General features: G+C 31.7%; 2 protein-coding genes across 6 annotated transcripts; one reads left to right on the top strand and one right to left on the bottom strand.

Moving 5' to 3' along the window:
- Positions 1–197: 197 nt before the first annotated feature.
- LOC139523277 (malonate--CoA ligase ACSF3, mitochondrial-like) lies at positions 198–14,937 on the bottom strand. 2 transcript variants are annotated; one of them, XM_071317138.1, is made up of 8 exons: positions 14,919–14,937; positions 10,745–11,447; positions 10,045–10,236; positions 7,792–7,952; positions 6,772–6,917; positions 5,721–5,840; positions 4,316–4,432; positions 198–1,033 (listed from the first exon to the last, which is right to left on the bottom strand). In XM_071317138.1, exons 2-8 carry the CDS (start codon positions 11,444–11,446, stop codon positions 660–662), a joined length of 1,812 nt encoding a protein of 603 aa, XP_071173239.1. In that variant the 5' UTR covers position 11,447; positions 14,919–14,937; the 3' UTR covers positions 198–659. The 2 variants fall into 2 exon arrangements, with proteins under 2 accessions (XP_071173239.1, XP_071173238.1); XM_071317137.1 differs by lacking the exon at positions 14,919–14,937 and adding an exon at positions 14,042–14,176.
- On the top strand, positions 14,258–25,776 carry LOC139523278 (bifunctional polynucleotide phosphatase/kinase-like). Of its 4 annotated transcripts, none has more exons than XM_071317139.1 (4): positions 14,258–14,380; positions 19,230–19,326; positions 20,288–20,373; positions 21,817–25,776. In XM_071317139.1, the coding sequence occupies exon 4, from the start codon at positions 22,016–22,018 to the stop codon at positions 23,876–23,878; it is 1,863 nt and encodes a 620-aa protein (XP_071173240.1). In that variant the 5' UTR covers positions 14,258–14,380; positions 19,230–19,326; positions 20,288–20,373; positions 21,817–22,015; the 3' UTR covers positions 23,879–25,776. The 4 variants fall into 4 exon arrangements, with proteins under 4 accessions (XP_071173240.1, XP_071173242.1, XP_071173241.1 ...); XM_071317140.1 differs by having other exon boundaries at positions 14,338–14,552; XM_071317141.1 differs by lacking the exon at positions 19,230–19,326 and having other exon boundaries at positions 14,288–14,380.

The raw sequence follows: 25,776 nt of genomic DNA, 5'->3' as shown, positions 1-25,776 counted from the left end.
ATTGTGTGTCATTTAATGAGCCAGGTGAGCTAAAGATGCAACATAATTCATGAGGTTTTGCTAAAACTAAACAAGTCCCCAAAAAATAAACAAAATTGTATGATATTTTTCTGATCCCTGTCTGTAAGAACATGAAAACTAAAGTTCAGTAAAATGAGTTACTTTGGCAAAAGTAGTAGTTATAAGCATATGCGATAAAAGATAAAAAGTTTCATTTATTCAATTATAACGGCATGAAATTTATCCAACTTCTTAATTAATTATTAACAAAAATTGTTTTTTTCTGATATAGAAATCTGATACTGCGAGACCAAAATAGATCTACTGCCAGTTACAGTCCTATATTTCCCATCTTCATCTTAGTTAAACAATTATTAAGTTCAGTATATGCATAACCCTTATAAAATTCAATTGTAATTAGTAAGCATGCCCAGGAACTGCTATAGATGGCAGGTTTTTCTTATAAAAATAAAAATAAATTAACAATCTGATTCTTCATGGAAATGTTGCATTTTGACTCTCATTGTGTTTGCTTGTAATGCTTTAATATTTTATAACCAAGATAACAGGCTCTATTCTTAGAATTTCTCTAAATATCTTCTTACATGTATATATATATTCCCCATTTCCATTCTCAATTCTATCAAAACGCACACACTTCATACTTTTCTTCCATTAAATAAGCGTTTAACTATTTCCTTTTTGTTGACTTTTCCCATAGCATTTTTAGGAATTTCCGATACATTTTTTAGTTCCGATGGTATTTGGTATGAAGGAAGTTTATCTTGACACCAGGTTTTTAAATCAAAGAGTTTTAAATTGTGATTTGATTTAGTCACTATAACTGCTGCCACTTTCTGACCCCAGGTAATGTCAGGTAGACCCACCACTACACATTCTGAAATATCTGGATGCTCCAGTAGATGGCGTTCTATGTCTAAAGCACTGATTTTATACCCGCCACTTTTGATAATATCAACAGAGGTCCTTCCCATGATTCTGTATACACCATCTGTGTAGACTGCAGTATCACCTGTTTAAATTGTGAAACAATAAAATCATTAATTTGCTTTGAAAAAGAAGACTATCTAATGGATTACTGAAACAATTTCAACAGTGTGTACTTATATGTCATAATTAAATTGAGAATGGAAATGGGGAATGTGCCAAAGAGACAACAACCCGACCATAGAAAAAAACAACAGCAGAAGGACACCAACAGGTCTTTAATATGTATTCATATCTGATGAATTTAATCACTATTAATCAGTCAGGAGCATTACAAGTAACATTTAAAATTACCTATACAAGTAATGTTGTAAACAAGGCTATTTTAGATATTACTTATATAAGTAACTTTTCTAAATATTATTTTTATAGGTGTCAAACTATACAGAGTTTAATAGCTTTAGAAAATTTTCATGTTCATCTGGTTATTTTTCCCATGAAATATTAAATCTAATCTTTCTGAAACACTAATTGACTTTCTGACGCACTTATATTTCATATCGAGGCTTTTGGGTCAAAGATTGGTCTCTTGGGATTATTAAAATATCATTTTCTCCAAAAATCTTGAAGGTAGACAGATATAAATAGATAGAAACTTGTGAATTAATTAAGACTTGATGTTATTTATAATTTGTAACCCAAAACAATTACATATGTTCCTTAAATAAGTCTTATTACTAATTCTTTCAAAGATGTATAAAATAACTTATTCAAGTAATATTTTTGTCATTATTTTTAAAGTAACCCTTTATCTCTATACTCCTCCTAGATCTAATAATTTCTTCATTTTATGATATAAAATGCTGTAAAAATTCATGAAAACTACATTTAGTCCACGCATCTATTGAAATTTAAAATAACTCTATTGAGTAATTTATAATTTTTTTAAAATAAAAATTACCTATATAAGTAACTAAAAAAAATTACTTGTTTAAGTAATGCCCCTGACTGTTAATTAGTTAACCCTTTTCTTTTTCAACTGATTTTTATAGTTCATTCTTATGTTGCAGTGTTACACCACTGTCCCAGTTAGGGGAGGGTCGGGATTTGGCTAACATGTTTAACCCCTCCACATTCTGTATGTATGTATGTGCCTATCCCAAGTCAGGAGCCTGTAATTCAGTGGTTGTTAGTTGATGTGTTGCTTATTTGTTTTTCTTTCATATTTAGTACATAAATTAGGCCATTAGTTTTCTCGCTTTAATTGTTTTATATTTGTTTATTTAAACGGTGACCTATAGTAGTAAATTTCTGTGTCATTTGGTCTCTTGTGGAGAGTTGGCTCATTTTTAACCGGATTTTTGTGACAAGAATGTCGGTTATTGATTTGGGGATGTATGGCGGGCAGTCGGTCGGGCGGGCGGGTGGGCTTCAATCAAATGTTGTCCGTGCATTAACTCATGAACCGTTCAACCAAAGCTTTTAAAATTTTAATATGTTGTTACTGACAACTAAATGAAGGTCAAGTTCAATAATGGTGATTTTGACTTTTACCGTTCAGGAGTTATGGTTCTTGAAAGATTGAAAAATGGAGTTTACAGTTGTGTCCGTGCATTTACGCATGAACTGTTCTACCTAAGCTTCCCAAAATTTAATATGTTGTTACTGATGACAAAATGGAGGTCAAGTTCAATAATGGCGATTTTAACTTTTACCGTTCAGGAGTTATGGTTCTTGAAAGATTGAAAAATAGAGTTTCCAGTCGTGTCCGTGCATTTACGCATGAACTGTTCTACCTAAGCTTCCCAAATTTTAATATGTTGTTACTGATGACAAAATGGAGGTCAAGTTCAATAATGACGATTTTGACTTTTACCGTTCAGGAGTTGTCACAGTGGTTCTTGAAAGATTGAAAAATGGTGTTTCCAGTCGTGTCCGTGCATTTATGCATGAACTGTTTTACCAAAGGTTTCCAAATTTTAATACGTTGTTACTGATGACAAAATAGAGGTCAAGTTCAATAATGACGATTTTGACTTTTACCGTTCAGGAGTTATGGTGATTCCAGTCGTGTCCGTGCATTTTCTCATGAACCATTCAACCAAAGCTTTTGAAATTTTTATATGTTGTTACTGATGGCAAATTAGAGGTCAAGTTCAATAATGACGATTTTGACTTTTACCGTTCAGGAGTTATGGTTCCTGAAAGATTGTGAAATGGCTTTTCAATTCACGTTGTTGCATTTACTCATGAACCATTCAATCTAAGCTTTTCAAATTTTAAGATGTTGATACTGATGACAAAATGGAGGTCAAATTTGATATTGACGATTTTCACTTTCACCATTCATCAGTAATGGTTCTTGTGATATTGCCAGGACACAAATAAATATTAATAAATCCGGTTTGCTGTCGTTGTGACAACCTCTTGCTTATATATATTTTGACATGTCAATTGCATGCAGTGATAAAATTAACAGTGGTTATTTTTAAATACAGTTTACACAAGCCATTATAAATCTTTTCTGAGATGTCACTGTGTGTTTCATTTGATGTGAAATGTAACAAAGCGAAATCATATTCATAGAGTCTTTGGTAAATAAAGGGGGAATGTGTGCATAAGACACAGATGATGCCCCCACTTGCATATAACATTATAAAGGGACATAACTCAAAAACGATAAAATCAACAATACCCAAATTTGCACTTTATCTGAATATTGTGGTAATGACCATTGTGCATAAGTGACATAACATTTGGTTGAGGAAAACTTAACGTTAGACAACAAAAACAAACAAAATAAACAGCAATTTTTCCATTTGTAAAGGAGCATAACTCTAGAACAGTAAAAGTGACACCAAACACATTCAAACTTGATCTTTAATTTGTAGTAATGAGCATTGTGTATATCAAACTAAAGTAAGAGAACAGAACTGAAAATTTTTGCAATTTGTTCAATTGTAAAGGGACATAATTCTAGAACTTTTAAAGTGACACCACCAAAATTCAATATTTATCTGTGTTTTGTGGTAATAAGCATTAGCTATTTATTTCATAACATTTGGTTGAGGCAAACTAAAGTTAGAGAAGGTTTGGGACGTACAGATGGACAAGGGTATAACTCAATGCCCCCTTTGCTATGGCTGAGGCATAACAAAAACAGGTTTAAAATACAAAAGGGTCTAAAAGCACTCGCAGTAATTTAAAACTGAGACATTTTTGTTCCATTTGCTTCGACAATTCTGACGAAAAAATGTTAAACATGTTTTTAAAGATTGACAAATCAGACCATGTTTGTAAAGTGATCTGACAGAGAACTGTGTCTCTTCCTTTACTGCAAGTAATTTGTGTTGTGTATTGTCCTTACCTGTTTTAAACCAGCCATCTTTAGTAAAGCTAGATTTAGTAGCGGTCGGATTCTTCCAATACTCCTTGAAAACTGTTGGTCCTTTTACTAATAACTCTCCCTGCTCACCTTCCATTCCTTCATTAATAAGAAAATAAATAAATATTCCATTTGATAGATGTAATTAAAGGGTTCCTCCTTTCAAAGTAGTAGTGCATTGCCACAGTAACAATGGCCCCTAGGTCACACTTAAAATTATTTTGGTTTGCCCAAACTCTACCCAAAGGTAGAAACAGTTGGTAGGTAGGTAGGTATGCATTTTCTTTTTCTTATTTTGGCAAAGAGAAATAGAAGTGTTATATGTTTTTTGTCTTCATGTCTCTGTTTGATTCTAAAAACATTTTTAAATTAGGACAATGACAGATTTTGAGTAAGCAGCTACTTTCTGGGTGGGTGGAGTTAAGTCACAGCTACTTTCTGGGTGGGTGGAGTTAAGTCACAGCTACTTTCTGGGTGGGTGGAGTTAAGTTACAAACACATTCTTTACATTAACTGAAGTCAATAAGGTTATTTTTCATTTCTTCCTCACTTGTATTTATTATAAAATACAAATTCTAAATATGATTTTCCTAATAATCTATTGACACAGAGATATCTTCTTGCATTATGTAATTTTGATCTTATAATGCAAATATTGAAATCAAAATAGCAATATTTAAACATGTAAACTATGCATTTGTATTTGTAAAAGCAAATTGCTTGTTTCTGAATCCTTAATATTATTTCATTGTATTATACGTTTAATGTTGATTTATCGGAATAAATATTGTTTAAACTAACTATGCAAATCATTTAAATTCAATGAACCATGACTGAAGGTAATGGGCCAAGTAACCTCCATGAAAATGTTTAATGCCAAACTTTTATACAACTGCATACCAAATACCATTAACTTATCAATAGAGGTTGCCTCTTAAACTTACCTAAACAAAAACTTCAGCTTGTATACATGAGGTGTTGTGGGACCATATAATCTCCATGGAAATGAGATAGAGTGTTTATGTTGCAAAAGAGTGAAAAATATGGTCTTTTTTGGTTGTCTAATGCCTAGGTAATCGTTTTAAGTAGGCATGTATTGTTTGTGGTTTTGTTAAGTACTTGTCACAGGAGTTTCCTCCTGCTTTATCAACTACTATAAATTCAGAACTTATTGCGTACATTTATTATTAGGATTTTGTAACTTTTGACTAAAATTCGATTTTTATTTTTGCAATATTGAAAAAAAGTCATGTTGAATTCATATAAACAATTTCAAAATGTAAGTTTAAATCATTGTGGTTACATTCTTTCACAATAATAAAAATATCATAAAAATTTCTGAATTTACAGTATCTAAAGTTGATTTTCATGTTGCCATGGTTATTACCTTTAGTCACATTTGTATTGGTGGAGTTTCCTTTAGCTATGACATCATAACTGTTAGTACTATAAACATTAGGTTTACTAATGGCTACCCTCACACCAGGAAATGGATGGCCTACTGCTCCTAAAAATAGTATAAAAAAATAAATATTTTATGATAAAAAAATTGCACATCCCAAATACAATGACTTAAACTGTTGAATGCAATTATCTGTACCATATTAGAAAGTATGTCACTATTAACTATCTAAGAATGAATTGAAATAACAGCTTTGTATAAGTCAATAAATCATAATGTATGTGCACTTGTCAAAAATTTTATCGTTGTAAAGGACCTCTGACTCATTACACATATAAAGATTTGAATTATTTAGACTTAAAAATTCGAAGGAAAGTTAGAATATTCATTCCTTAAATATGATAACAGTGTTTGCCCATCATTATGATCATGAAGTTTGAAATGAAGAATAAATGATTGCATATGTGAGAATCGTAATGGGAGTACCTTCATGACAAATAACCGTAAAAATTCTTGCCAAAAGACATAAACATTAATTTTTGGTGTATGACGATAAAATGTACACGTTCTTTTAGACGATAAAAATATGGACTGATTTTGAAGAATCACATAATTTTTTTTCAAAAAATGACGGTAACCATAACTGTTTGAGACATCTGACGAATCACAATAAGGATATTTTGAACAAACACGGTAAAATTTTAACCAATTTGATGCTAATGATAACTGAAAATGACTGATGCCTGACGTTAAAGGGAAAAACTACTACCCTCATATGTCAAATGACTTTATTTTCTGCTTAGAAATGAGATGTAGGGATAATAAAGTAAAATTATACTAAATGTGAATTATTTATTTTGAAACTTGCATTGATCATATAACCTAAAATAATCCATGAAATTTGGAATCCCACAAATATTGATGAATCCAAAGTTTTTATTTGGGTCAATCTAATATTTGAGAAAAATAAAAATATACAAACTTAAGCATGCACTTGGTATGAAGTATTTTATACTACCTATTTAAGTAACTTTACCAGGAATTCGTTCTCCATGTAATGGATTCGTGAGCACCATGCCCAGCTCAGTCATCCCATATCTCTCCAGTAATGTATGTCCACTAATCACCTTCCACTTGTCCATAATTGTCCTTGGTAAGGCAGCTGACCCTGATACCATTAACCTAAACAAAACTTAGACTGTAAACTGAGACGTTTTCATACAATTCAACTATTAATTGTCAAGTTTGCAACAAAATAAGATTTTTTATACAAACAAATTTGCATTGTAATTTTTTTGTACCTTATTTGTATGCAAAAATTCCTGAAATTATAATAACTAACTTGCATTTTTGTCCCTTGTTAATTTAATTTGAGATTAATCAAAAATTCCTGAATTTACAGCAAAATCATGATGACAAGATCTACAAATATGTTAGTCCGAGATTACTCTGACCGGCCCCAGCTTGTCTGGCAAAACAGCCGTTGGACGTCAGAGTAATCTCGGACTAGAAATATGTCAAACAGACTGAAATCATCATCTGACTGTTTAGAGTTATTGCACAGGCACTTGTTTCTATCAATGTGGAGTTTACTATCAACACCCGTAGGAAGGTGTCATTCTACTCCTTTAACAATGTGTAAGGATTATAGCCCTTTATTGATGATTTTTACCCATTTGGAAAAGTAGAAAATTGTTCAAAGCAAAATTGATTGTTAATGAGACAAATATCAAAATGATGTTAATTAAACCAGCTATACATGAGGTCACTGTACATTCTTCAATCATGAGCACATTCTTCAATCATGAGCACATTCTTCAATCATGAGCAATCACATAACCTAATGTTAGCTATAAAAAGGCCCAACATGACAAAATGTGTAAACTTTATTGTTTTATAAATTGTTCTAAAAGGGACTTGAATCACTGTATTTTAAACCATAAAAATAAAGACATGTTCATCTTTTAATCTTCCATCTAAATGGTCTTATGTTCTTAAATTGGAAGCTAAAAACAAACATATTTAGTAAGAATTATGAGACAGGAAAGTTTAATACCTTATATTTTCTAGTGAGGCAGACAGGAACTGAGAAGCTAGTTGGTTCTCCTCTTCACTTTTTTCATAGTATTCTATCAACTTGGCATAAATTGTTGGCACAGCCATAAAAATAGTGATGTCTATCCCTGTCTTTCTTTTCACTGCAAGTTTCTCCCAAACCTAAAACAAATAACATGATGATTGAGTTGATACAAATCAATGACAGCGAGTCCAATTTTTCATTACATTTATGATAAAAACTAATTTATATAAAATGAGTCTTTCTATTGGAAAAAATTTCCAAATAGAAATAATGCATTTTGCTTTCATTCTTTTGGTCAAACAAATAGCCAGAAATCTTGAGTCTTGTATTAAATAAAAAATGTCCATTTACATTTTCAGTTCCCTTTATCATGCTGTCCAAGCAATCAAATTGGTATAGATTGTATTTTAGTTCACCAGGTTTAACATATCTTTCTTCGTTTGATTGTATAATGTTTATTCATGTAAAATTGAGAATGGAAATGGGGAATGTGTCAAAGAGACAACAACCCGACCAAAATAAAAAACAACAGCAGAGGGTCACCAACAGGTCTTCAATGTAGCGAGAAATTCCCGCACCCGGAGGCGTCCATCAGCTGGCCCCTAAACAAATATATACTGGTCCAGTGATAATGAACGCCATACTAATTTCCAAATTGTACACAAGAAACTAAAATTAAAATAATACAAGACTAACAAAGGCCAGAGGCTCCTGAGATCTCAACCCTCCCCCTATACCTCTAACCAATGTAGAAAAGTAAACGCATAACAATACGCACATTCAAATTCAGTTCAATTAAACTGACTGAAAGATATATGAACATCAGGCACAATCCTTCCCGTTAGGGGTTTAGTATCATACCATCATAACATATATGAGAAGAACATAACCTGTGTCATGCCAACAACTGTTTTTAGAATAAATGTGTTTAGTTCCGATGCAAAGACCTTATCAGCCAAAATATGCAATCTTTAATGACTTGACAACAGTATCGTAATTATATCCCTTCTTAATAAGTCTATTCAAAGGTTTTGTAAGTTTCTGAGGTGAATACTGACACCTTTGTGCTTTATAAAGAATATTTCCATAAAAAATTGGATGTGAAATACCTGAACGTATTAGAAGTCTGCATGTTGAGCTATATTTACGAATGATGTCTTTATACCGATGATAAAATTTAGTAAATGTTTTGACTAGTTTGTGATATCGAAAACCCTGGTGTAATAATTTTTCAGTAATACATAAATTTCTCTCGTTAAAATCTAAAACATTGTTACATACACGAGCGAATCGTACAAGTTGAGATATATAAACACCGTAAGATGGTGACAAGGGAACGTCACCATCTAAAAACGGATAGTTAACGATAGGAAATGAAAAATCATTGTCATGTACATGTATGTAAACATGGTTAATGAGACATAATTATCTTATACTGAATTGTTTTCATTTTAGGTAAACTTTCTATTTCCAAATTATCCAGTCACAACATTTAAACTGTATCCAAAAGGATAAAATGTATTTTTACAACAGTTCAAGATGTTTCTTACAAAAAAAGTTGATGCTTTTTCATATTTCTGAAGACAGTATGAAACTCTAACTACTCATGTGTAATGTTTTACTTTATCAAACTCAATGTATAATTAACATTGTTCCACTTGCCAGCTGGTGTTGTACCTGTTCAATACCCATCATATGAATGGCAACACATGCATACAATACATTGAGATCTCACAAAACATGTTTAACCCCACCTCATTTTTGCACCTGTCACAAGTCAGGAGCCTCTGGCCTTGGTAGGCCTATATATTTTTTTAAATTTTAGTTCATATATATTTTTTTAAGTTTACTATGGAGTCCATTTTCACTGAACTAGTACACATTTTTGGTTTTGGGTCAGCTAAGGCCCACCTCAGGTGCTGGATTTTCTTACTGCGTTGAAGACCCTTTGCAATACACCTTATCGCTAATCCCTGCTGACCCGGCCACTTGAACTTTTGACGCATACAACAATCACTTTTCCATTGTGATGTCAGATATTTTGTTTTATGACGTCAAAATTTTACGGGAACCTGTGTGATATGCAGTAATGGCGGACAAATGGTGATAAGGGGTATTGGTGGCCTTTGGCTGTTATCTGCTCTTTGGTCAGGTTGTTGTCTTCTTGACATATTCCCCAATTCCATTCTCAATTTTAAAATATAGTTTTAAGACTGAAAGCTTTCTTACCACTTTTTCATCAAACTTGGGCAACATAACACATGTTGCCCCACAGTATAATGGTACCATTAATGCATTAACTACACCATGCACATGATGCAAGGGTAATACATGTAATATCACATCGTTAGACGTCCATTCCCAAGCTGACATCATTCCTGTAATGTTACAGTGAATATTTCCAAATGTCAGTACCACACCCTGAAACAAAAATGCACAATATTAAGTTCTTATCATGCTTATCAACCATTTAACTAGAAAAAACATATCAAGGGTAACAAATCACTAAAAGAATTTTAATTTCTTTTAAAAAAAAAAAATCAGTTGAATTAATAATTAATAACAATAATTTGCAGCATCAAATCTCCCCAACAAGGAAAGAGAGACAACTCTAACATTACAAGTAAACCTTTTGATTATTGTCAGGATTGTAGGAGGAATACATCAGTTGAAGGAATAATTCAGTTCTCGCAGTTTCCTGTCTCTCAACAAACATATAACTAAATTTTAATGCCTTCGTGTATACTGTTTTTATGGTAATTTTTTGGTTAATCACAGATTCACAGTTAACATGGTTAAGAGTCTAGTCATTGTTAACATATGGTCCATGTAAACTATTTTTTTTTACCAACATCAATTTTTTCACTCAAGTCGGGAAGCAAGAAACAAATACATATTTTTTGGGCTTATAACTATTTATTCTATGTACCTTAGGTCTCCCTGTGGTTCCACTAGTATATATAATCAAGCTTGACTGGTTTTTATAGCGGTTATGTTTGACCAGATTTTTACAATCTAAACTTGTTTGTCTATCAATAAACCAAGCATTCTGATCAGCTTCATAATATCCAGTATAGTTTTCCTTCTCTAATACTCTGAGTGGAATGCTTAATTTTTTTGTTATAGGTTCTATTTTATAAAGGTGGTCTGCTGTGGTTAAAACTATTGAACATTGTGCATCTTGGATAACATATTCTAATTCATTTTGTGGATGACTTTTACAAAGTGGAACTGCCACACCTCCTGCCATCCATGTGGCCCATTGTGCCACAACATAAGATACATCATTGTCACATAGGAATGCCACATGGGTATTTTCTGGAAGAGTTTTATGCTTGCTATTACCATTGACTTGATCTATAATTTCCTGTGAAAGTGTTTTACTATAATGTAAAAGATCCTGGTATTTAAAGCTACCATGTTGGTCTATTATCGCAACTTTGTTTGGATACTTCTCTGCCTGAAGAAAGACAGGCTGTGGCAGATCTTGTGTGGCTTGGACACTGTAATACCTGTGAAAACATCTTCTACAAATATTTGAGCTTATTGTCTTCGTTACTTGTGACACAGATGTAAGTGATCTGAATGAACCACTGATCTTCACAATAGAATAAATTCTTCTGACTAACATCCTGAAAAAATATATATATATAATATACAGTATAAAGTAATAACATGCTAATCATGTAGGATTTATCACACATGTACATGTATATATGGTCCGAGTACACAGTTATCGTCCTTTGATTTTCGTTGTCCACGAATATAGTCCTTAGTGTGGACAGTGTGTTACTTGCCAATTTTTGTTATACCCCTTCCAAATTTATTTTTCCATGTTTTATGCCTCATATAGCAAGTTGGTGGTTGGAATGACACTGTAAAAAAATTTGGGTCATAAATATTAATGTAAAGTAGTGATTAGGTCCAGCTTAAAAAGGTCCAAAATTAGCACTTCGGAAGCTGTCAAAAGATTTCAAGACCCCCTTAACATAAAATTGTCCATATTTTGAGTTAGAGCTGATGGAGTTTTCTATTATTTTGATATAATTTGTCCCAAAAGTAGTACAACACACTGTAAAAATATTATTGAGAAAGCGCAGGTGGGATTTTTTTAATTTTCATTTATTGTCTAAAAGAAATGCACTACAAAATAACTGTGTACTCGGACCATATATGAATAACCATGATAACAAAATAAAGTATTGTGCTTTAATACTAAACTTGTGTTTTTTTTTATATTCTAAATTGGGGCCACTTAATACATGGAACTTGCTGTTCCGTCTGAGCCAAGGCTCTGTGTTAATGGCCGTATTTTGACCTATAATTGTTTACTTTTTACACATTGTGACTTAGATCATGTACATAGAGAGTTGTCTCATTGGCACTCATCATGCTCATAGTCATAGAGTCATACCAAATCTTCTTATTTCTATTAATATGACAGATAGTTTTTGCATATATGTGGAACGAGGTGAAGTTCACTACTGTGTCTCGTAAGTCTTTATAGGCTGGGTATTGATCCTTTTTTTTATGATGTTGCTATGCATTTTAATGTAGATCAATATTTGACACTTTAATAAACTATTATTTATCTTATCTTATCTTATCTTTACTACATGTAGCTAGCCATTATAAAATTCACACCCAGGCTGATAACCCATATCAGCCATATGTAACTTCACATGGTCAGGCCTCAGGCTGATATGGGGTTATCAGCATGGGTACATTCATATTTCAATACCATATTTACTAGTACATGTACATTTGTATATGATATATTAAAATGAGACTTGGTCTTTTCTAATCCAAATAATTAATAATTATTTGGATCATAATTTATAATGACTATGCCTTTTCCATATTGCCATTATCAGCCTTTGTAAATCAAATTTTGACCCATATTTTAGCCCTCAACTAATATCACAGGTTGATATATAAAAAAGAAGATGTGGTATGATTGCCAACAAGACAACTCTACACAAGATACAATGTATGCAGGTTTCAGGATGATACCCTGGCGGATATGGAAAAGGCCATCTATCATTTCTATCAATCTGTATATAAAAATCATCTATAAGAACACTGGAAAATATTATACAAAAGGGTGGTAAAGGATTATTTTCGTGCAACATTTTCAGACTTATTATTGCATATGTTTTCGTATTTTTACATTTTATTTCTCGTGTTTGGTTTGATCATGTTGATGTGTGTGCTTCATTTTTCGCCTTATTTTTATCCCGTGTTTCGTGTTCGTACTCTTTATTTATTCTTGTTTGTCCTGCATTTGACTCCAAGGTAAACCAGACTAATCTATAGGCGGCCTGGATATTGTCTTTGTATGGTAGGCAATAAAATACATGAAATTGCTATTAATAATCATGATAATATATGTTTCAAATCAGATGCAACTAACAGACGCTAAAAGTTGACAACAGGGGTCTTCATTTCTATTAATAATGACAGCATGATCTCCTAAATTGACTGAGTCATAACTTCTAAAAAAATATCATTAATATTAACGATTTTGTTTCTGGTGCTTCATTTTTACAAATTTTTATTTTCTATGCAATGTTTTGGCAATTTTTATTTCACATGTTTCCATGTTCACAAACCCCCTTTACCATGTTTACCACCCTCATATAATTTATATGATGAATACATCATTGACATGATTGATTAGTCCAAATAATTATGACGTCTGGAACTTAAGTTTATTTTTTTTCCTGTGACGCCTTACTACAAATGTACATCGTAGGTCTCATAGGAAGGCACCACAGAAAAAAAAGAAAAAAAGTATGTTTTTTTTTTTTATAGTTTAAGAGTATGTGTTTATTTAATGACTACATTCAATCACCATGTTCAATACACAATATAAGATGATTATGATTGGTTGTTTTTTTTAAAGGGGGGGGGGGGGTTACGCCCATCACGTCCCCACCTTCTTCTCTTCTTTTAGTTTCCGCACTCCATCATAATATTGATGACTATGTGCCGTGCACCTGGACCCGCCCCTGGTGGTATTGTACTCGGAAATCATCAATATCTGCATACTGAATGTCCTTAGATGTATGAATGTGCCTATATGAGAGCAAGGATTTGTTTAGTAAGACTTTCTATAACTTGAGTATAAGATGAGAATGAATGGGTTTTTTTTAGTTCTGGAGTCAGCTTTCATGAGTATGAATATGACTGATGTCTCAGTGATGGAATACCAACAAGATTTTACCTAGAAACAAGAACATCTAAGCAAGTGTTGTGTATGAGAGTATGCAGCAAAAAACGTTTTCAGCAATTTTTGGTGCTCCACATATTGACATTCATGGGGGCAGCCATATTGGATTATTCCATTTGTCATTCATTTAGATTTTAGAATAGTATTAAATATGTTGGTTTTATAAATAGCAAGTGTGAAAAATGTTACAGCTGAAAAACACTCTTTTATATTCCTTTAACTCTGTCCATAAAAGTATCAAAAATATCGGTATCAATACAAATGGACCAGCCTGGATTGAAAGGGGAGATAACTCAACTTGGTGATGTGGACCATGTGAAGAAGTTTTTATAAGTAAATACGAAAATGTAGATTCTGTGCCCACATTTGTTTGCATGCTATATTTAAGAAAGAAAATGCATATCAAGAGAACCAATCAAATTTAACAAAGTACGCCTTTCCACGAAAAATGGCACATTTTCTAAATATTTGTCATTTTGCAGTTTTGATACAGGTAGTTTTGCAGGTAGGGTGACTATGGACCATTATTGATCACACTTAAAAAATGAGTTAATAAATTGCAAATTCAATGAGATTAAAATCTAAAAAATCCTTGTTCTTGCTCTTTTTCTTCCCGCATTTAAAACAGCTCCATACATACTTGGATCACAGGGCATGATCATGAGGGGTTTGTTACAAATTTGCTGGGTTTACTAGCTATCCATACGAACCCCCAAAAAATCAATAAGCATGATAAGTTTTAAGCAAGAAATGAACTAAACATTGCTCAGTCACCAATTCAAGTATAAACTTTACAAATTAAAAATTTAAGCATATATCCAATAATTAGTGAATTCAGATCAGGAGTTGCCAAACAACCAACATGCTTTACCAGAGTGATATTTTAACTTTATATATCCAGGTTCATTCAGGACTTCATTTTTCATTCAGTAGGTCCGACGTTTGTCACAAAGTGCAGGTTCCAGACTTGGGACACCACAAAAATTGTGACGGGGTTATCGTAGTTTAAAGACACCAAACCTTTGTCTGAATTATTTATTTCTATGGTATATTATGTCTCTTTGACTGATAAGTTTTGACATCCGAGTTTTGATTATTCTTTGGTATCTTCCGTCTTTTTTTACTTGTATCAGTTTTGCGTACCATATTATAGTATCTTCCGTCAATAAAAATTAGTAAGATGTGGTGTGATACCAATGAGACAGATCACTACAAGAGACCAAATTACATCGAACATGAAAAGTTATCAACCATATTTTTCGTCTATGTTTATTATTTTCGTTTCAAAAAAAATGTGGAATTTTAGGCTCATTCAGAATTTTAATTTTCCGTTCAGGTCCGAGTTTTGACACCCCAACAATATTTTTCACATATTTTTTTTTTATCATGTTTATGTTATCATTATATTGAACTTTTTGTTTCTCGAAATCAAAAGTTGAAAGATATCTATTGAATATTAAAAAAGTTATTGTAGTTAGAATTAGTCCGACATAGATTTTCAGGTCCCTTCAGGTCTTCATTTCTCCGTTCAGGTCCAACTTTTGGAATCGAAAAATTGATTTTTAATTTCAAACATTTAAATTTTAATGAAATATGAATATTTACAATTAATAAAATTACAACTTGAAGAAATTCCATCCAATAATAAAAAAGTTATTGCAATTTGAATAATTTTAGTCGTATATTTTCAGGTCTTTTCAGGTCCACTTTCAGATCTTTAGTGTAACCCCTACTGTATAACATATGACCTCCGGGGCATTATTTACTATTTCTATTTACTGTTCTGATGTTTTTTTTTAATATCAATGTGCAACCCGCATTAGACAAAAAATAAAAAATGAAAATATCAGCATGAAAACGTTAAATAGTGAATATATGTAATGCGAAGGCATATATTATAGGAATAATTAACAAATAATTACTGGACATTTTAGATTTGCACAAGTAATTTTTTTAACTATGAGGCTCCAACTTTCCATTAAAAAAATAACTCTGCAATGGAAACACTGTAAAAGAGTATGTGTTTTCTTTCTTATACTGCATGCATGTATATATTTTTTTCTGACTAACAATGCAAGACTTTTATTAATTTTGTGAAAATGCATGCATCTGTGTTGTGATCAAGTACATGTAGATTTAAACAAACAAGCTAACAACATGAACAAAGTGAACTCTGCTGACATGGCAGGCATGCATGGTTGTTGAATAAATGCTTTCTTTTGCATGACTGTGTACTTATTCATGTTATTTGTTTTACTAACTAATTGTACATCAGTCATGTCAGTGTTCCAGCTAGGCCGTTTTCAGAGGGCGCCCGCCCCTTTCCCGAGTGCCGCCTTGTGCCCTTTTTACAGTTTCCAGGGATCCCTGCCTTTTTTGAAGATCGATTGTATATATATTATTTTGTTCGTATTGATATGATCCGCTAATTACTAAATTTTACAATTGTTTAGTTTATGTACAGATTATTCAAAAACAACAATAAAAAATATAGCTCACTGATGAGCTAAAAAAGATATTTCAATTTTAATGCCAAAAAATGGCATTTTTGCACCAAGGGGAGATAATTTGGAGCTTTTTCAATGATATCTACATTTTAAAAGTCCGCTGGGGCCAACACGAATTGATTTTTTTGGAATGATTTTTGTACCATATGATAAAGTAACAGCTACTTGAGGTAATCAATAAAATTGTAATGAAAAATTAATGTTTAAAAAATTTTTCTGAAAATCTTATACCCTCGAGCCTCCTTAAATAGGATCAGTCAGTCGGCAATTATCTTTGAAGAAATGTGCATACGACAACTTGGGCAAAATTTGCAATGTTTACCGTAGTTTCATGGAGAAAACGTAATGACAGAAAGTTGAAAACCACAATCAAGTCATGGAAGACATCGTTTTACTTGTTCTCTGTGAAATAAATAGCAAATTCATTGACTGCCCTCATTTTTTATACGAAAATAACAAAGTCGGCCGCAATATAATAGACAACTTTCGAGTTCGATACATTTCCGTCAAAAACTCTGGTTTTAGTGTACGTCAATTGTGCATTTAGGGGTGTCGTCACTTCCATTCCAATGTTGAGCGAGCGGTTGGGAAACTATAATTCTATATTGTACGAATTATTTGGCAAATTGAATTTTCAAAATTGACAATCAGCACTGCTGTCATCAGGGAATTGTCATTAAGTATCTACAGAACAACCATTATTTCTAGTTTATCCTGCACAATGATGATCACTAAGACGCTTGATGGACGTAAATAGTGCAGGGATACAGGCAACCCCCTATATCTGGTAAATGATGTCATAAAGGCGCACATAATTTACAATATTTTTCCGGTGACGGATGAACTCGAAAGTGGTCTATTGTTTGATAATTTTTACATAGATTTTCTAAGTACTGTTTATAATCCTCCAAAGAAGGAGCACATGAATAAAGAAAGATAACTCAATCTGATTTTTTTCCCTAGCATTGAGTAAACCACTTAACATATATTCTAAAATATGTCTACATACTTCTTGCTTAAGAATATATATGTTTAGGTAGTTTGAGTTAAATGGGAAAAGTCAAAGAGGGTCTTAGTAGCAGTGTTAGTAGGGTGCCTTGGTCATCTGTTTCTGTTTTCTTTATTTTTAATACAAATTTTCACTGTTGCTATATCCTAATTTATATAACATTGTGCATTTACTGGGCACAGCTGTTTTGTGTTGTATTGCCATTAAGCACAGCATAGGTAGAAAGGTGAAACTGGTAAGGTGTGTCAGAACATAGAAACAGAATGAAGCAGGACACTTTTCTAAACATGCTGCATATAAAGCTTAAATGTGCCAAGCAATGATTTAAAAACTTGTGTGACAAGCTGCTTGACAAGTTTTTCAGCCTAAAAAGTAGAAAGATAGAGTTCTAGAATCATATTCAAAACAGTGTAGCTGTGGCCATTGATTGACAACCTTAAATTATCCCATTGACTGGGGCAGATTATGTGAACGTTTGTCTGTAACAACCGCTGCTCACTATGTACTTGTTAAAGGCACTTAAACTGTGGGGTCACAAAAGGTTCTAAACACCTAAATAAAGAAATTAGAAAAACTAATCAGGAATAACACGAAGTTTTGATTTATATCAATAATATAAATCAAAACATAAAGTTATTCCTGATTAATTTTTCGAACTATTTTAAAATTAAAGGCGTTAAGAACCTTTGGTGACCCCACAGTTTCAATTCTATAATAAGTAAGTAGTGAGCAGTTGTCCTTACAGACACACGTTCACCTAATCTGCCCCAGTCAATGGGATAATTTAAGGTTGTCAATCAATGGCCACAGCTACACTGTTTTGAATATGATTCTATGTGGGCTAATGATGTAGTTCTTGTATAACCAATGATTTCAAGGAATAAACACAATGTTTGATTAATATCTTTATAAAAACATGCCCTTTTCATATTATCATAAATTAAATGCCCTTTTTCAGGATTGGCACCCTGCCCTTTTGAAATCCTAGCTGGAACACTGTACATTGAATGTATTTATTTAAATATCAAATTGTAAAAGGTAGAATTACAAGTATAACAAAACCAAACACAAGGAAAAATCAAATTTGAAATTCCCTTTTCAAATGACAAAATTAAAAGTTCAAACACATCAAATAAATGGAACACATGCATGACTTGGTACACATGTACTGGCAATTCCTTATGTAGAAAATATTGGATTAAACCTGGTTTTAAATGTATAATTCTAACTTCTACATTGTACAACAATGTCACTATTATGTGAGAGCAAAAACAAACAGACAAAATTTAAACAACAAATGAACAATTGATGGCCATAAGTTTGGCTAATTTTAATTAAAGGATCAAGGAATTATACTGCCTACACCATGGTCTACTGGCATGACTGGCCTAAGTGAAAAAAATTATTTGAGGATATTGGGCAACTGAAATGATTTGTTATGTGACAATATTAATTACATCTGTTAATACTCACAATATTCTGATTAATACAAACCTTGTAATAATTTCTGAATTTACAATGTCAAGGCTCAAAGGTCATCAGGTCAGAGGATAAAATAATAAGTATGGTGTACAACACATCATGGCCTGTCTGTTGCTATGGTCTTTTTAATCAGACTCAGGTTTTATATTGTCATGATTTGACATGATGATTATCTCGATTTTAGATTCTGGTTGGTAAGATGGTGTGTTAGAGGATTATGGGTAAGAAAGATGCAGCTGGCGTAAGGGCAGGTCCAGTAGACCAGTATAGAAAACAGATAGGTAAATGATTGACAATGTTATAGTATTGTCATGATTGTCATGATCATAATAGTTTTGTCTGTATGTACAAAATTAGACAGTCGACACACGACACATGTTTGGTATTATGAAAGCATAATAATCATGATAATAATAATCCCTACACAAAACTTTAAAAAAAAAAACCTGAAAAGCCAGGACATTGGTTTACAACAATGAAACTGGTACCAACATGACCAAGGAAAATTACATTGTCAGACAGTCAGATTGCTGACAGCAAATTAAATAAGTATCTAGTCTTTTAACATTCATCAATTTTCATGTTAATGATATTGAAATCATTAAACTATTAAAAATTGGTGGCTGTGCTTCTGTCATTGTCTGTTGTAGAAAGATATACTGTATTTGTTATACATGTTATATATAATACATCATTATGTTTGTGTACTTGTATATGTAGTATGCTATTTATATTAAAAGTCAATTTATTTCCATTCAAAGTGCCCTAATATAATTTAACATGTTCTATTTAAATGATTAAAGTCAGTTAAAAAAAATTGGGTCAATTGTCATTTGTCGGACATGTTATTTTTCAGCAATCCTTAATTTTTAAATTTTCAAAGAAACTTCATGCTTAAACAAATGATAAATGCTAACTCTTGCCATTGAAATCTGTGTTTTTAAATTTGATTTAGGACAAAAATTCAGAACTAGCATATTAAAAGTTAACAGCAGTTTGTTAAAAGTAAACATTTAATGTATCTACATTGTACCTTTATTTGGATCATATTAACTTATGATTTGTCTACCTTTATGTTTCTGTATGCCACACAAGGACTCAGAAATGGAAATGAAATGTTTGATGTTAAACGTTAAATGTTTAATGTGTACAATGTATGCCTGTTATTATAAGGATTGACTTATAAAATAAACATCATGATAAAATTTTATCAAGTCCATTAAAATGAAAATATATTTACAGGAAAACAAGATTATAAGAAAAGTAAAAAAGAACTAAAGAGTCAAAAACAAAGAGCAGACAAAAAAAATTCGGCCATTGGTGTAAAGGTAAACTAATCAAGATATAAGTGATTTGAGATTTACATATATATGAGACAGCAACCCTGAAACAATGTGACATGTTTTGAGGTTTACAAATAGGGAGATGTAGTATGATTGTCAATGAGACATATCCACTAAAGTTCAAATGCAATGGATAAAAGCAGTTATGGGCAACATGTGGCTGTCCACAATGCCAAAAGCCCATACCATATGCCAGTATACATGTATATGGTCGCATAGAAAAATAGAAAACAATAAAATTGAAAAATTTAAGGGCATGATTTATAACAAAATAATTTATGAAAAAAACAACTTGACGCAATTCCATTAGACTTGTGAAGATTTTTCCACCATTGTCTACAGAATATGGAATTGTGCAAGTGCTATTTGAATTTTTGGTGTAAGAATTTCTTTTGATTTTTGTACTAAAAGGATTTCACCATTTCTGCAAACATCTGACTCACATATATATATATATTTTATTGATAATTAGATGATTGCATTATCTGTATAATTTGATGAACAGGAAGACAAATTTTATTTCATGAAATACTCAAGAAATTTTTGAATTAAATAAAAACTTGTTCCACTAACATATTAGAATTATTTAAAGTCATATGAAACTTCAAATTGAAAAAAAAAATAATGCATATGATTTTTTTTATAACTAAAGATGCTAAATGGCTAATTTTTATTAAAAAACTGATGTGCAAATACTTTTTCTGAAGAAAATTCTTTACTTTGGCCAAATTTAGAAGAAATTTACTTTTTTTTAATTGTTAGCTTTTAGTAGTTCAGCCAATGATTCGCCAACATGTTTCCCATATGCAGTAACCTCTGGGTGACCTTTCTCATAAAAATCCAGTGATCGCAATAATTAATCAAGTGCAAAAGGGAAAACCAAATTAGCATTTGAGTCAACAAACTTAAACTTGCTCTGTCATCAAAATAAACGGTATCTTATTGTACATGATATACACATGCTTACCTGAATATCCATGCTTCTTTGTTGATTGTTTATAAAGTTGACAATCAGTTAACTTTGGTTTCAAAATACCAACATTAATTAGCTGTTGTATTTTCACAACACTGACCAAGTGAAATAATTTGTTGACAATTATACAAAGTAGATGCGTATAAAATGATAAAATCTTGCACAGAAGTCTAAGTTTATAGAATATGCATGAATTGGCTCAAAAATTGGATTAAAATTATTTTTCTCCGGCATGATCAGTCACTTGTTTCATATGACTCTTAATTAGAAGTTATTTGAATTAGACATGTTAGAATAAAATACATAATTTTTGCAGTAATTTCTAACAAAATCTTTAATTTAGTAACATGAAATTGGACTTTTTGAATATTTTTGGATAAAATATGTTTTTTCCAATGTCATGAATATATGTATGCATTTACTCTTTAAATCATAGTTTTATTTATATTTTGCAGGAGGTGATACTAGTACTTCTTGCATTTCTAGCAGTAATGGTAGCAGTTTATGCTTTTCTTTTCTGGCAACTATCTGGTAAAGATGAACAGTAAACCAGTCATCCAGTTGTATCACAACATTGTCATATAAATAACTGTACTCCTTCCATTATGTGATTTAATAGAGATAAAACTTGATTAGAATGTAATGATTGAATAGATGATCACCAGACTGTTTATGAATAATTGTCTCCTGTTTAAACAGAGAACCAAACTTTTTGTTGACAGAATATCGTTAAAACCTCTGCAAAACGTGCGTAAAATGTTTATCTCATGTAATTTGATTTGTCCTAATAATACTCACGATCCAATTCCACTTCCTGATGGGGAACCAGTAGTGATCGGTAGAAGTAAAGATACCAGAATTATTGATTTGTCATGTTCACGACACCAGGTTCAAATCACTGCCAACTGGAAAACGGAAGATATTACAGTGAAACAGTTGGGAAGTAACTCCTCGTCAATTGATGGTATTGAATTGGAAAAAGATAGAGAGGTCAGACTACAATTGACCTCTACTCTGTATGTTTTAACAGGATTGTATCCACAGAAAGTTGACGTCAAGAAGAAAGCGTCACTTAAAAACAACCAGAATGAGGAAAAAAGTTCATCAAAAACCGATAAGAAAAGACCAGCAGATCAGGAAGAAAAATTAATTTCACCACCATCAAAAAGACAAAAAGTAGAAAAGAAAGAAAGTATTTCTGAAGAAGAACACATAAAAGATGTTGAAGAAAAGTTAAATCTTCTAAAAAAGTTGAAAAATGATAAGATGAAAGATGGTGCCAAGGAAATTGATAATGTAAAAGTACAAAAAGAAAAGACAAAAGAAAATACAACAGATTTCAAATTTAGTGAGAAAAAGGAAGGTGAACCAGCTTCTGAGAGCAAATGGGATCAATATGATAAGTTAGTCATACATACAAGAAAAGGCCTTTGTTCAAGGTCAAAGATAGCAGGATTTGACATTGATGGTACTATTATAGGTACACAGTCTGGTAATGTATTTCCGAAGCATCCTGGAGATTGGAGAATTCTTTTTGCAGAAATTCCAAAGAAACTGAAAGAGTTACATTCCGATGGTTATAAAATTGTTTTCTTTACTAACCAGCTTGGTGTGGCACGAGGAAAAGTAAAGTTGGAAGACTTGAAAACAAAATTTACAAGACTGGTTGATAAACTTGGAGTACCAGTTCAAATTCTGATAGCCACTGATGGTGGCATGTACAGGAAACCTGCTCAGGGAATGTTTTATTATCTACAGGAAAAGGGAAATGATAAAATACTGGTTGATAAAGAATCAAGTTTTTATGTGGGAGATGGCGCAGGTAGACCAGAAAAATGGCAGCCAAAGAGGAAGAAGGATTTCTCTTGTAGTGATCGATTGTTTGCATTGAATCTTGGGATCAAGTTTTACACACCAGAGGAGTTTTTCCTTAACCAGAAACCTGCGCCTTATAATTTACCTGAATATGATCCTAGAAAGTTGAAATCTACTGATCCATTATGTGACCCGCCAGGAGCTAAGATTGTATCAGATCAGCCAGAAGTTGTTATATTTGCTGGCTATCCAGGTTCTGGTAAATCCTTCTTCGGTAAAAAGTACCTAGAACCAAAAGGATATGTTCACGTCAATCGGGATACTCTGGGAACGTGGCAGAAGTGTGTTTCCCTAACGGCCAAGTCTTTAAAGGAAGGAAAAAGTGTGATGGTAGATAACACGAATCCTGATCCAGAATCAAGGGCAAGGTATATAGATGTTGCCAAAAAAGCTGGAGTTCCTTGTAGATGTTTTGTTTTTAAAGCTTCACAACAACAGGCAATGCATAATGAAAGGTTTAGAGAACTGACAGATAAAACACACAAACCTATCAATGTTATGATTATGAATGCATTCAAGTCAAAGTTTAAAGAACCAAACATGAAAGAAGGCTATACAGAAATCTTAAAGATTAACTTTGTTCCAAAGTTTGATAATAAAAAGCACGAACTATTATATAAACAATTTCTTCTTGAAAAGTAATCTAGTGACAAATGAGTGATGTAAAAAATTTTACTTTCTGACAATGTCCGATCAAAGAATGTTCATAATTTGTCTCAGTTTTTCATGTTTTGAATCTTGAAACTTGTTCAACTTATTGTTGAGGTCACATGTCTTTGTCAATTTTTAAAAATTTAAGGTTATCAAGAAAAATTGTACAAAATGAAATTTTAAAGTTTATGTCTGGAAAAAATACAGGTACTTCTGCAAATGAAAAAAAATAAGTTTTAAGCCTGCAAAGAATTGGGTTTCTGCAAATGAAATTTTAAATTTACAGATTAAATCTTTACATTTCAGTAATGATATATATACTTATCTTCTTGTTTTTATCTAGACATGATTAATCATAAACAGAATTTTAGTACTTCTCAAATCATAACATTATATATAGTTACAAATATGGTGCAAGTTTTTTTTGCTTTTATTGTATCAAAAAGGAAAAATACAAATATGGTGCAAGTTTATGTTTGCTTTTATTGTATCAAAAAGGAAAAATAATAGATTTTTATGTTTGAATGGTATTACTTGATTTCTGGTGAGCTGGTGTATATTAGATTGTCATTATTGAATTATTAGTTTATTTTGATGACATTATTAGGTTGTAGTACTTAATGAAATCATTTATGATCATATGTGGTAAAGATACCCTTTTAAATACTTACGTTTGATCAAGTTCAAAAGAAAAAAGTCTGAACAAATCTACAAATATATGATTTTATTGTAAACAACCAAGAATTCAACTGAGATTAGCTATCTTCACAGTTAAGTTTTGGTCCGTTTGAGAAAACCTAAGCTTAAGCATGTATAAAATGCCAATACTTACGATGTGGATTGAAAGCTTTCACACTGTCATACAACATATCTATCAACTCCTCTTTTGGGACACACATTTAACTCATGGGATCACAATAAAAGTACTTCTTTTACAGTTTTACTTCATGCCCCAATTGTTGAATGTAGATTTTTTAATGGTTGGTACACAACAGTTCTAGGTTGTTTGTTATGTACTTAAGATATCTATGCAAATTTTTAATGTTTTTATATAATGTTTTTTGGGTGTTGTTTTATGCTATATGAACTGGAAAAACTAGTTTAAGTCTTTTTAGTGAAAACCAATATATATCATGTATATATCAATATGTTCTCAACTGAGCTTTTGTTATTCAGAAAAGTCAATATACAAAAACTAATAAAAATATTTTGAGATGCTGGTTAGAGTTCATACTAAAAAATATTCAGGATTAAGTTTGTGTATTTTACTTCAGAATTTTTTTTATCAAAACTTTTCTTTTTTCAATCAGTCATGACATTGTTACTCTGTTAACTCAGAGTTTTTTAAAATTTTGTATTTGTACAGAAAAAAATGATGCTATCATAGTACTATATAAAACTTGGTGTAATGCATTCTGATTACATGTTCAGCATTTCCAGAATTAGTGTTGGTTTACACTAATATTTACAATAATTAATACACAAATGATAATCCGAGTTAACAGAAGTTTGGAAAATATTCTGGGAAAACTATAATGAGGTTCAAATAAGAAAATAACCACAGCTAATCAAATTTTTTTTTATCAAAGGAAAGGGATTCACAACTTTAAAGTTAGTTGAAAATAATTTGAAGTGTATTGCATGTATTGCATACTTGCATTTTAGAACTATCAAATCAAACTGTAGGGAAACTAAATCCATAAAAGTTATAAAAGTACTTATTTGTTGTATATAGCCATTATCATAATGCCCAAATTTGAATCAAAGAAATGTTCAATTGAAATCCATTTTGTTCTCTACTGATTGCTTATGTACATGTATATATGTAAGTTGAGAAGATATGAAATTTCATCATGTTAAAAATGTTTATTAAAGAAAATATGAAACCA

The sequence above is a fragment of the Mytilus edulis genome, chromosome 5, assembly GCF_963676685.1.
Source record: "Mytilus edulis chromosome 5, xbMytEdul2.2, whole genome shotgun sequence".
NCBI lineage: Eukaryota > Metazoa > Mollusca > Bivalvia > Mytilida > Mytilidae > Mytilus > Mytilus edulis.
This window is presented reverse-complemented; position numbering and strand designations above follow the sequence as displayed.